The sequence below is a fragment of the Stigmatopora nigra genome, chromosome 7 (assembly GCF_051989575.1).
Source record: "Stigmatopora nigra isolate UIUO_SnigA chromosome 7, RoL_Snig_1.1, whole genome shotgun sequence".
Taxonomy (NCBI): Eukaryota; Metazoa; Chordata; class Actinopteri; order Syngnathiformes; family Syngnathidae; genus Stigmatopora; species Stigmatopora nigra.
In genome coordinates, this window is record NC_135514.1 from 6,557,760 (window position 1) to 6,570,229 (window position 12,470).

At 36.8% G+C, this 12,470-nt stretch overlaps 1 protein-coding gene across 6 annotated transcripts in view; it reads left to right on the forward strand.

Moving 5' to 3' along the window:
- The first annotated feature begins 796 nt into the window (after window positions 1–796).
- The window catches only part of LOC144198850 (focal adhesion kinase 1-like), a 29,528-nt gene continuing 17,854 nt past the window's right edge, over window positions 797–12,470 (forward strand). Inside the window, exons 1-16 of one of the 6 annotated variants that reach the window (XM_077720020.1) lie at window positions 797–1,912; window positions 5,172–5,458; window positions 5,534–5,700; window positions 7,277–7,364; window positions 7,539–7,618; window positions 7,727–7,789; window positions 7,889–7,943; window positions 8,559–8,699; window positions 9,479–9,556; window positions 9,804–9,911; window positions 10,203–10,320; window positions 10,573–10,603; window positions 10,802–10,872; window positions 11,241–11,258; window positions 11,699–11,755; window positions 12,321–12,341. In XM_077720020.1, the coding sequence (XP_077576146.1) occupies window positions 1,840–1,912; window positions 5,172–5,458; window positions 5,534–5,700; window positions 7,277–7,364; window positions 7,539–7,618; window positions 7,727–7,789; window positions 7,889–7,943; window positions 8,559–8,699; window positions 9,479–9,556; window positions 9,804–9,911; window positions 10,203–10,320; window positions 10,573–10,603; window positions 10,802–10,872; window positions 11,241–11,258; window positions 11,699–11,755; window positions 12,321–12,341 (1,456 nt within the window). In that variant the 5' untranslated portion in view covers window positions 797–1,839. Of the gene's footprint in view, window positions 1,913–5,171; window positions 5,459–5,533; window positions 5,701–7,276; window positions 7,365–7,538; window positions 7,619–7,726; window positions 7,790–7,888; window positions 7,944–8,558; window positions 8,700–9,478; window positions 9,557–9,803; window positions 9,912–10,202; window positions 10,321–10,572; window positions 10,604–10,801; window positions 10,873–11,240; window positions 11,259–11,507; window positions 11,547–11,698; window positions 11,756–12,320; window positions 12,342–12,470 lie in introns of those variants that run through there. The other 5 variants (XM_077720022.1, XM_077720021.1, XM_077720023.1 and 2 more) reach the window with 5 other exon arrangements.

The following is a 12,470-nucleotide window of genomic DNA, read 5'->3' on the forward strand; positions in this document are numbered from 1 at the left end:
TTTTGTCAGTGTTGGTTAAGAAATGTTCTTAGAAACAATTTGGTCACAGTTTATGTTACCAGTTATTAAAATGCATTTATGCATTTTTATTCAAAAAAATGTGCGAGCTTCAAAATCACAACAAACCATGTTATCTGGATGATCGTTTTTTAATGTGGTAACGTAGCCACGAAATGGTAATTAAATCTTAGAAGTAAAACAACTGATGTAGAACAGAACCATAAACTGGTTCAATTGTTTAAAAGACCAAATTCAATTGAATACAAACAAGGGCATATAAAATGACAAACAACCACTAATGTGCTACTACATGGTGAAGGCTATGCCCAGTCTGCTTGTAATCACACACAAAGTGTGCATCCCATCCATCTACTGACTAACTTCTTCCTTGCAACAATAAATATATAAAAAATCCTCAATTAGTTAATCTAAGTAATCAACCTCTGAGGTATCAATGCATATGCATGCCTACAATATACCTACGTCATTGTCAGATGAATGAAACCCAACACGATTGAACCAGAAAAGACAGTTTAAACTTAAAAATGCTCAGAATGAACTTTACGAATAAAATTGTATGTTTTAAGGTTTTCAGTGGTAATATTCAGGCTTACTCTGGCTCCCCTAAAATCACCCCTTACCTTCACCTACGTTTATCTGCAGTCACAAGCTGTCGCTTTTGCATACATAAAGCCATTTTCTCAGGCTTAAACACGCACACCCACGCACGCACAGTGTTCTGCCCTCACAGCTGAAGCACTGCACTGCATACATTCTGCGTTCTTGATCAGCTGCAGCAGCCTGTGAGGTGATGTTGGGATTTCAGCTGCTACAGAACAGCGCTTGACTTGGAAACAGACTTCCCAAATCACTTCCCTTCATTACACTCCTTTTACATTTGGATACTCTTTTATTCCGGATTGGTTGCTTTCACCTTAGTTTTGCTTCGCCTCATCTGTCCGATCTCGATCAAGATTATGTTCGGTGTCTGTTTTCTTTCCTGCTTATCCTGAAGTCAGCCACAGTGTACTACTTTTACCTCGTTGTACTCGGCTTTTTATTTGCTCTACTTTCAGTTTTTTTTTCCAATGGCAGTTCTCTTTTCTCCATCCCCCAACTGTCTGCTTTCGATAACACATTGAAAAGGCAGCACAAAACCAGCTACCTGTTATGGACCCTAAAGAAGACTATCAGTGTATTCTAACATGGATGCCTTGATCCTGGATTCTTTTTATTTATGACTGCTTGGAACCTGAACTCATTGGAATTCACTTAAAGGATTGATTATATGGATAAGTGGCAGCTACATGAAGATCAGAGTCTGAAATGTGGGAGCCCTAAGACCTCATGAAAGCAATCTGTTTAGGCTTTGTTAATGTTGTTGTTGTTTTTTATACAAGGATCTTTTTAAATCAGGATGGAGTTTTCCAGGTTAACGATAATAATGTGTCGCACCTGGTGATATGCCAAAATATGTTTCGCTACATGAAGCATGTCTTGCGCCTGACCATTTGATTTTTGCTACTGGATCCAAAGCTGATTTACCTGCTTCACCAGTATGACACACCACACATTTGACAGTTTTGTCAAAAATCCTGTTGCATCTCAGAAGTTCTTCTTCTCTCAAGAATGAGAGAAACACAAAGATCTTTGGATTCCTACTTTTATTTTTCTTGGTTGCATTTTTTTCACACACAAATCTTTTAAAAAGATGAGTCATTTAGTAGTTGTCAAGTGCTGAAAGCACCACCCTGCCTATGACTTTATGCTGATATTGCTGCCTTGCAATTTCATTTTGGTGTTGTGGCCAGGATTGGAACAACGCTTCCTGAATAAAAAATGGATAGCAATGGCTGCATCCCACTCTGCTGGAGCAAAGGGGTGTGCATCTATGCACAACATGGTTTACCAAGTATGTACTGAAGTTCACTCGCCGACCTATGGTTCACATAAAGTGAAAGTAATGTTGATAACGTCAAATATCACGTTGTACTGTAGTGTTGAAGCTCAATGTATACAGACCATATGACTGTGTACCAACTCTAGTGGTAATTCAATTCCTGTTGACTGCTCAAAGTGGTCATAATTGCCACTAAAGTATTATATTAAATTGTTCAAAATGCATCTCACTATCATGCAGTATATATTTATTTGAATTAGTTGGAGCCAGGAGTTTGGGCTCATGTGAAACACTGATACCTGTTGAGAGTGCTAAACAAATTTGATTAACATTTTGTCCATAAAATCCCAACTGGAGAGACTAACCTTTTATATTGTATCACATGACTTAAATGTTTATTTTTCTTTGTGCAGCACAACAGTTGGCTCTAACCGATTTTGAAAGTAAACCTTTCAGACTCCAATGATAACAAGCATTTTCTGTTTAGTCGTTTTGTGCAGCTGGGGGCCAAATTTCCCAGGCACCTTTATCACAGCTATTATTGGTTGAAAACTAAGATTGACTAGGGAGGGAATTGAGTTGTTATCCAGTGTGTTTGGTATCTTGGATTTATTTATTTAGGCTGGCACATGGACAATTACATAGACACTGGCTATATAAATAGTTGTAGTACCAGTAGTTAGTTATATTCAATCTTATAGTTATGTTTAATTTGAATGTTTATTATTTATGGAAGAATACATCCTTTGCAGGGATAACTGAGTAGCTTTAAGAGGAAAGAAGAGAAATGTGAGCCGGAGGAAGGAGGAAGCAAGGTGGTCTATTACAACTGGAGGATTAAATTTAGATATAAAGGAAGGAACTAAAAATTGTGGGTGGCAAAGGATGATTTCTCAGGGCATTGGGGGTCACAGTTAAAAAGGGTAGGACAGGATGCAGGATTGAGAGAGAAAGCTCAAGAGGAAACAGAGGAACGGCCAACTGCTTAGAAATAACATTGATGGTGGTTTATAAAATACATCAAGGCCAAGAAGAGGCTCCCCCAGGATTGTGCTAGTAACCCAGATAGAAATGACTAGATAAGAGAAACCGCCTTGCTGCTGCAGTTATAGGCCAAATCTCAACTCTTTAGCCCTTGGAGGTTTACTGGGCTTACTGTCAGTCAGTGGAACCCCTACAGAGAAAATGGGACAGTTGCACTGACACTGGACTGCCCCCCTTCTGTCTGCATTTGGTTTCTTTGCCCGAAATCCCTGTTATACAGCTGGTTTTGCAAGCCTTCTGCTCTGATTATAAAGGTACACGAGGTCTCAGTTACACGCAGGTGACAAAAATTGTTCAAAGCTTCATTTTCTATTTGTTCACAACTGTTTGGGATGTTTTAGTGCTCTGAACAAAAAGCCATAAAGCTGATAAATACCTTAGCCAATCCTATTATGCAGGTAAATATTTAACTAATGAGTTGACTACTCTATGAATTAGCACAAAATTAAAACAACAATACCTCTTTTGATAGCTACTTACCCCTGTTCCCCTTGATGATGTAACGGTATGCACTACACTGACCGACGAAACATGGCAACTTCAATAGAATTTTAATAAGATGTACTACAAGTAATGATCAAGTATGTATAGTCTACTTTAAAACCAGCATAGGATTGAACTGGTTTGCTACACTGTAAATTTCAACTACAGTGGTAGATACTAAGATACTAATACAATCTGAAAAGAGAGAGTTGATTGCATGTTTAAACAAAGGCCGGATGCTTGTTTTGCACCAGTTTGCAATGGACTGACATGTTAAGGTTTATAAACCTGTGAAGTGAATTGCTGTTGATGTTGAAGGAAAGATTTAATGGCTTTACAAATCATGGGATTTTTTTGTGCTTCAGTGAATTGATACACACATAACTTTCTTTTCTTGAGTATATATGCATGCTTGACTAGCAGAGAATATGTACATATAGTGTGGATAGAGTTTACAAGATTGAAATATCGGATTTGATTGCACTTCTCTTGCCGAAGGATGCTGAGAATTCAGTGTATTGTTGTGGCCCTCCAGTGACGAACATATATACTATATGCAAACGTTAAAATTACAACGAAAAGAAATTTAAAAAAAATACACATAATAAAATATAGTTTGTTGAAGTGGCTTATCCTTGAATCTTCCTTTCAGAGAATTACAAAATGTGAAGCCCAACAGTATTTTTTCTACTTCCTTCCTAAGATGTTTGGAGAGGTCTTTGAGCACCAGAATGTGCTCGACCTTTCTTTCTATTATGTCCTCCGAGCCCATCGAGCTGTCAAAGCAATGTTTGAAGTGCCACCTTACCTGTGGCGCGGGTGTTAGCAAAGGAAATGCTTTAAAAAAAAAAACACAGCGCGCCCTTTACTCATGAAACACACCAACTCTGTCTTAGTTTTTGGAAAGAAGTGTTTCCTCGTGGTTAAGAATTCATTTACTTAAAATCACCTGATTTATGTATGTTGAACTGTGTGTCTATTAGGTCTCTCTAAAAGGACCTTGTGTCAGTGTTTTTTCCGAGTTGCTGTTGACTCATTTGCTGACGTGCCATCTCATAGCTTATATAACACACACATGTAGTCGCCCAGTGTTTGTTCTATATGTTTGGGTTCTTTTCCAAACGCATATGCCTACCTCTAGGACTATACTAGTACAACTACTACTATGTAATGGATCAGGATATTTGCGTCTGGCATTTTGTCAGAGGTGCAAACTCATTAGAATTTATTGCATGAAACATTACCTTCAACCTCCAGTTACATTAAGGTCTGCTGTGGATAACCACACCTAATAATTAAACGTTATTCATATTTTAAATTAGGGGATTTGATCTCTTTTTCCTCTTTAACTCCAAACTATCCGTTTAAATAAACAGTTTTTTATGTTTTTTAAAAACGTGAACTACAGGCAGTGAGCATAAATTGTCAATATTACCAGGAGTCTTCTTTGATGGTGATCTCAGTCATCCAGGCAGGTGAAACTCTACCAAGCACTGTTTTTTCAGTAATTGGATTATGTCACAAGGTTCCTGTCATATTTCTTTTAGGTTTAATTGATTCGCCAATCTTTTGTTGATTTATGTATCACGAGCGTTTCTGATTTCTAAAATCGCATATGCATTGGAGGGTCCAACTTTATACTTTACTTTATACCTGAGGTTAACAATGCAGCACGTCCAGATGTTTATATTTGAATAAAGTTTCATCAGATGTTGTCTTTACATTTCTTCTCCTTTTCCGACAGAATATGACGGCCGGCTAGTCCCAGTAAGAACATCTGACTCAGGCATGGCAACGTCTTCCTACTTGGAGCCCAATCTCAATCACTCCACAACAGCTGGGTGTGGAGTGAAATCCCGCTCTGGGGTTTCTGGTGGTACTGGTATTGGTACCAGTGGATCTTCTAGTGGTCTTGAGCGGACTCCAGGTTCTATGGACAGGGTTCTTAAGATCTTCCACTACTTTGAGACAAATAGTGAACCAAGCACCTGGGCGAGTAACATCAGACATGGAGATGCCACTGATGTCAGGGTAAGTTATAGTTGGTATTTTCGGGAAGTCATCATATCAATCTCCCCCTCACGTTTTTCTTTTATATTTCGACAGGGAGTCATTCAGAAGATAGCCGAAATACACAAATTGCGCTGTGTCACTTCACTTGGCCTACGTTTAACCCATCTGCTCACAGACGCACGACATTGGTTACATCCAGATTTGGGAGTCTGTCATGTCAGAGAGAAATATGAGAAACAGCACCCACAGGAGGAGTGGAGGTACAATTTTAGTCAATTCTTCTGTGCAGTGAACCTCTCTATTCGCAACATAGAGAAAAAATGTAAGACTTATGGGCACAATATTTTAGAAGTATGGCTAATGGGTATACTAGTAAATATTTAAAAGGCCCCTATGACGTACTTTACTGAATTTGATGGACTTTGCTGAGACACAACTTATTTTTCCTTTGTATGTTAAAGCAAAAAATACTTTTAATGACTTAAACACAGAAAGAACAACTAGAAACCCAGTAAGTAGTATATTCTGTTCTTTCACTCTAAACATTTTCCTCAAGAGTGCTATGACCAATGACAAATGTCGTGTGGCCAATGAGTTGGGTTGTATTTTGAGCTAAACGTCAGTCAAATATACTGATGTTAGATGGACTGTGTCTCTCCTTTTCTGACTCATGCTAGTCCTGTTATTGTGCTTCAAAAACACGCAATGGTTGTTTTGGCTGACAAATGACAAAAAAATGTCCAGTTTTTCCCGTCAGAGGTATATTTTTATTTCATTATTGTGGACCAAATATTGTGTACAGTTTGGCCTTGGTAGATGAGTGCGCAATCACACTCTCAGGTATTTTTTCCTCTTTTTCCCTCTCTTTATACAATGGAGATACTGAGAGGATTAGCACTGTCTCAAAGGCCTAAAACACTTTACAGTACTTTTATATTCAAGCTTTGTTTTAAGTTATCCAAATCCAAATTAAATGTTTTAAAGAAATGGCCCAATGTATGGGTGCTAATGAATGGACATCCTCTCTGATTTTCATGGATGAAACCTGTTTGACATTATCTTTCACTGAGTGGCATTGCAGACATTGTTGGAATGAATTTTATACCGCATAGTTACCAACATGAAGCAGAAGAGTCGTGCCTCAGAGGGTAGCTCTTGCAAACCCAAAGGAGCTGCTTCTGCTGAGCTATTGTTAGAACGGAGGCAGCAGCAGTAGCCCAGGGGATAGACTGACTGTATCACACTTCCCTCTATCTCCCTTCGCTTACTTTTTCCCATCTGTCTCCTGTGGCCGCGCTGCTCACCATGTTGTACTTTGATCTCACTCTTCATTTTTTTCCTCCCTCATACTTTGTTTTTCTCTGGCTCTCAGCTTTACCACATATTCATTTTATCTTCCTTTTCATGGCACATTTTTTTACATTCATTATTGAATAAGGTTTTCTTATTCATTTTGCTTTCAGCCATGATTTTCTCTCCCATCAGTTTGCATGCTTGGGGCATCCCCATCCGCAACTCTCTTGACCCAATTGTCCTCCATTGTAGTTGCTGTTTTGTTTCAGTTGCAGTACGACTAGATTTTGATCGACACTGCCAGTTGAGCTTCAAGAAAGCTGAAATATGGTTGCTCAAAGAACCTAAATTTGCAAATATGAAATTTCTTAGAACTTAAATAAAAGAGAATAATGTTAAAACACAGAAAATGACCCAGCACATAGGTGCTACCATTTTGCGAAGGAAGGCCTTTCCCTGAGTCATGGTATTGCAGTCATTTATTCTCCTTGTGAAAGTCTGCCAGGGATATACTGTCATTAACTTTATCTTTTCAATTTTTAGGTATGAGCTTCGAATGCGCTATTTCCCCAAAGGTTACCTCAGTCATTTCTCAGAAGACAAACCCTCGCTCAACTATCTCTATCATCAGGTACGGTATCATAATATAATATAATGAGTAAATATTAGATAAACAAAAGTATAGGGTTTTAAATTCCTCAGTCTAAACTCCACAAAACAACACCTTTCCTCCTGTCTTAAATCCTAAACTTTAATACAGACCTATCCAATTTGAACAATGTGCTTTCACACTTGGTTTCATTAGGTAAAGAGTGACTACATGCAACATATCGCTGACCAAGTGGATCAAGAGGTTGCTTTGAAACTAGGCTGTCTAGAAATAAGGTGAGACGACAGTGTTGTTTGACACAAACACTCCATTTTCGCCTTGAAATGGATATTTTCTACTTGGTTCCTGTTGATTCTAACTACTATCATCTCTCAACTATGCAGGCGGTTCTTCAGAGATATGCCAGGAAATGCTCTTGACAAGAAGTCCAACTATGAACTACTAGAGTAAAATTTATTTAATGATATTGTCTGATATTCATGAATATTTAGTTAAATAGTCTTGTCAATTTGAAAATATTTTTGGGGCATTGTTCTTTGTTTCAGGAAAGATGTTGGTTTGAGAAGGTTCTTCCCTAAAAGCCTGCTAGACTCTCTGAAGGTAAGATCAACACCCTTCGTTCCACAGCAGAAATGTCCTTGGTCAAATCCACATAACGTTCTGTTTAGTTGAATTAATGTTGACACAAAGGATATTTTACTTGATGTTTGGATACCGCATTATCTAGGATCAAGCTGAACACATTCTTAGTCACACAAGGACAGCCTCTGTTGAGATGTTTACTTATCGAAATTGCGTGCCATCAATATGGTTTCAGATTGTCTGAAGACTATTCCAGTTTCTATTTCCCCTTCAGTTCCTCGTGAGATATGTGCAATAGAATATATGAAGGGGTAAAATTTGAACTCACGCTTGTTAGTCTTCATCATTCGTTTTCAGTGCCGCTTATCCTTGTCAGGCGGGTGCTGGAGCCTATCCCAGCTGACTGCGGGCAAAAGGCGGACTACACCCAAAACTGACAGAAAATCATCCGCACCCTCAAACACACCGCCACCAAGTGGGAATTGAACACATGCTGCCTGCACCAAAGTCAGGCAAAAGAACCGCTGCAGCATTGGGTGGCTAGTCTGCAGCAGTCAACTGTATTTTAAGGGGTTTCAAATCATTATGCAATTTTTACTTCAAAATTCTCTCTTTTACCATTTTCATTACCAGGCAAAGACTCTCCGTAAGCATATCCAGCAGACATTTAAGCAGTTTGCCAACCTCAACGATGAGCAGAGCATCCACAAGTTTTTTGAAATCATCTCTCCCATTTATCACTTTGACAAGGAGTGCTTCAAATGTGCATTGGGGGTAGGGCAAACTTTCATTTTATAAATGCTCACTGTTCAGAAGTGTGAAGGTCATTCCCAGTTTTCCCAGTTGTATCATGTCAGTCTGGTGGAATTTATTTAGCTTACAAATTGGAATGCTATTATGTTAATGACTTACTAGAACCAAACAAAAAGTCAAGGTAAACGATTTCTATTTGTCCTACTTCTCATAAAGGGCTGTTATTCAACCATGTACTTATTCATTGTGTAACTTTACATTGATATAATGAAAAAAAAATCTTCTTAAAAATACATTGAATTATGTAATGCATTTCTGAATAGTACAGCTTATATATATATATATATATATATATATATGTAATATATATTATATATATATATATATATATATATATATATATATATATATATATATATATATATATATATATATATATATATATATATATATATATATATATATATATATATATATATATATATATATATATATATATATATATATATATATATATATATATATATATATATATATATATATATATATATATATATATATATATATATATATATATATATATATATATATATATGCTGTACTATTCAGAAATGCATTACATAATTCTGTGTATTTTAAGAAGATTATTTTTTTTCATTATATCAATGTAAAGTTACATATATATATATATACACACATACACACACATACATATACATACTATAGATTAAAACAAAACACAAATATAGAAAAAAATGGAAATTTTATACTTTGTATTTTTTTCCTCTCTGTTTTTTCAGTCAAGCTGGGTAATATCAGTTGAGTTAGCAATCGGACCAGAGGAAGGAATCAGCTACCTCACAGACAAGGGCTCAACGGTAAGGATGATCAACAGCTTTTACATGATTCTGGATTCAATAATATTTAATGTGTGCTATCTACTTTACATGTTGTTAAACTCAAGGTCAATGCAAATTTAATACTGCTAGTTTTTCAGCTGTTGAGCTAAAACTGTCCTCTACTGGTTTGTCTAAAATGTAAAGGTGGCATTTTCTTTTTAATGTTGATGTTTCAAAAGATACTTGGTCACAATTAGTTTTGATCTATTCATGTTCACATCTCCAGCCTACCCACTTGGCCAACTTCAACCAGGTTCAATCCATCCAGTATTCACCTTTAGAGGAAAAGGACAGGAAAGGAATGTTGCAGCTCAACGTAGCAGGGGCCCCAGAGGTGACATTATGTTTTAACTTGTGTATACAAACATGCACACAACAGCATGATTGTTTTTGTCATAATGAGAGGTTTTAATACAGGGGCAAAAAATAATTAGAATTGTTGTGTACCCTATGTATGTAACCTCTATTACATGCCAGTGAATCCTCATGTTTATGTCAATACTGAACGTGTTGCAAAACAATGTGCGATTGGAAGTCCATTTCCATATCACATACCTAGTTTTTGTGGTGTATTATAAAATTGTACTGCTTGTCAGATTGTTTTTCTTTCTGTCTGGATGTGCAGCCTCTCACAGTCACTACAGTATCGCTGACAACAGCAGAAAACATGGCTGACTTGATTGATGGTTACTGTCGACTATTCTCCTCAACGAGTCGCTCCTTCATCATTAGAGTACATAAAGGTAGGGCACAATGCCTATTCCATCATTGCCAATGCAGTAATTTTCTTGTCTTTGGATAAATTCAGAATTTGTGTCAATATGTTTAAATCATATCAATATAATACAACAATGCAGTCATTCCAACAATTAAGTCAACTTTTGACTGGCTATGCCTGTCACTTTGAGTAACCCTCTTGTGTTTGGATTTTTCTAAAAATAACTTTCCCGCACTGCTATCTGTCAAAGTTTTTTTTTTTTTTTTTTTTTTTGCAGAGGGTGACAGAGCGCTACCATCCATCCCAAAGTAAGTATGGCACCGAGTGTACCACACTTGATTTAAATACAGCTTCTGTGCAAAATGTGGCCATCATTTATTACAAAATAAGTATTCATTTAAAAAAATAATGTTAATTTTGATGCGATACCACCCATCTCGTATAGAACACCTAAAACTATATTCAGATTCCCATTCAACATGGCAGGTTTTAACTTTATTTTTCAGAGTATCAAATCATGAGAGACGGATGGAAAAACGGATGGAAGGAGTACGAACCCGGGCAGTTTGTGTGTCAGGTAGAAAACATCATCTTCTATAGCTGTAACCCCCTGCCAAGTTTAATGTTCTGAATAGACTGTTGAGTGTGTGTCCTTCAGCTCCCCTACAAAGCCTCCACTGTGTGCACAGTGAAGAGTCTCTCTCTCTCACCATATGTTTGGATGGAGAGCTTTAGTCAATGCCACTTAGCTTTGACAGGTTTTTTTTCTTCTTCAGTTTCTGAACCTCTGACTAACTCCCAGTACCATACCTTATTGTGAAAATGACCACAAGAGTAGAATCTATGCAAAACAAGATAGTGTATCTTACTGCTCATGTATTCTAATCTCATAAATTCTCTCCTCTCTTCTTTTTATGCATTTCTTGGTACATGCGGGCTCTACAGGGCATAATAGTGGCGATGGTAAAACGTCATTTCTTTTACATTCCTACTTCATTTGATTGTACCTCATGTTTTTAAAGATTATTTCCTGTGCATATGTAACTGATGGCATTTTCTCCATGACGCAACCTGTTTTTGTGACACATTCTGGAAAGAACAAGTGTTTCCATCCCTCCCTTTTCCTCTGTGACTGCCTCTCAGGCACCGCACATCACTCTTTTGTGTCCTCTTCACTAGTGTGCACTTTAATTTGATGGTAATTGTTGCACATGTGCTCCCAGTTGGATATGGTGGCATTCTTTTGGACCGGTAAATCTGTCCAATCATGAAAAAAAATGTATTGGATTTTAGAAGATTTGGGCTTTAATTAAAATTTATAGTTACACCTGTTATTTTTCGCAACATTTTTGCATTATTGTTTAGGGCATTATTGATCATTTTTGTACTTTTTGCCTCTACAGAAACAGACGACTATGCTGAGATCATAGATGAAGAAGACACATATACAATGCCTTCAAGTAAGTAGTCCGTTCATTATTAGTACTATCTGATATAATGTATAATAATTTATAAATTAAGTTATGGAAAGTATAGTACAAATGTGGTCAAAGGTTTTGGGAATCTATACCATTCAATAGTTTGAGAAAGTGTCTCAAAACTTTTGAATGTGGGTGTATTGGAACCAGATCAATATCTATGATTAACTTCAGGTTTTTATCTGTTTGTTGCTCTCCAGGTAAATAACTTCTTAATCTTACCTTTAAATTAATAAATAAAAGTTGGAAGAAATCTCCATTTGTCGGATGAAGTAATCTTGTCCAGTAATGGGAAGTGCCAAAAACTCATGGTGTCTGTATATTTATAGACATACATTTTATTTTTATATTGGTTGGGTGTCACAAGGCCTATGAGGAATCTTAGACAAGTTAACTTTTGAAAGCAACTCCTGGCAGTGCTTTTTTTTTTTAAATTAATTTACTGGTAGTTTCTGTCAAATCAAAAATTACAGAAATATTCCTAGTATGGTGTTCAATGTACTCACGGATAGTTGTTTTTTCTCCTATCAAAAACCAATTTCCCCAGAATACTATGGACTAGATCAAGGTAATGATTTGAACATACAATATGACTAGTTATATTGTGATGGTATTTTTGATTTGGTGGTTGTTGTGATCCTCGTTTAACGTCTGCCTGCAATTTTAAATTAATATCTGAACGTACTGTAATATGTCC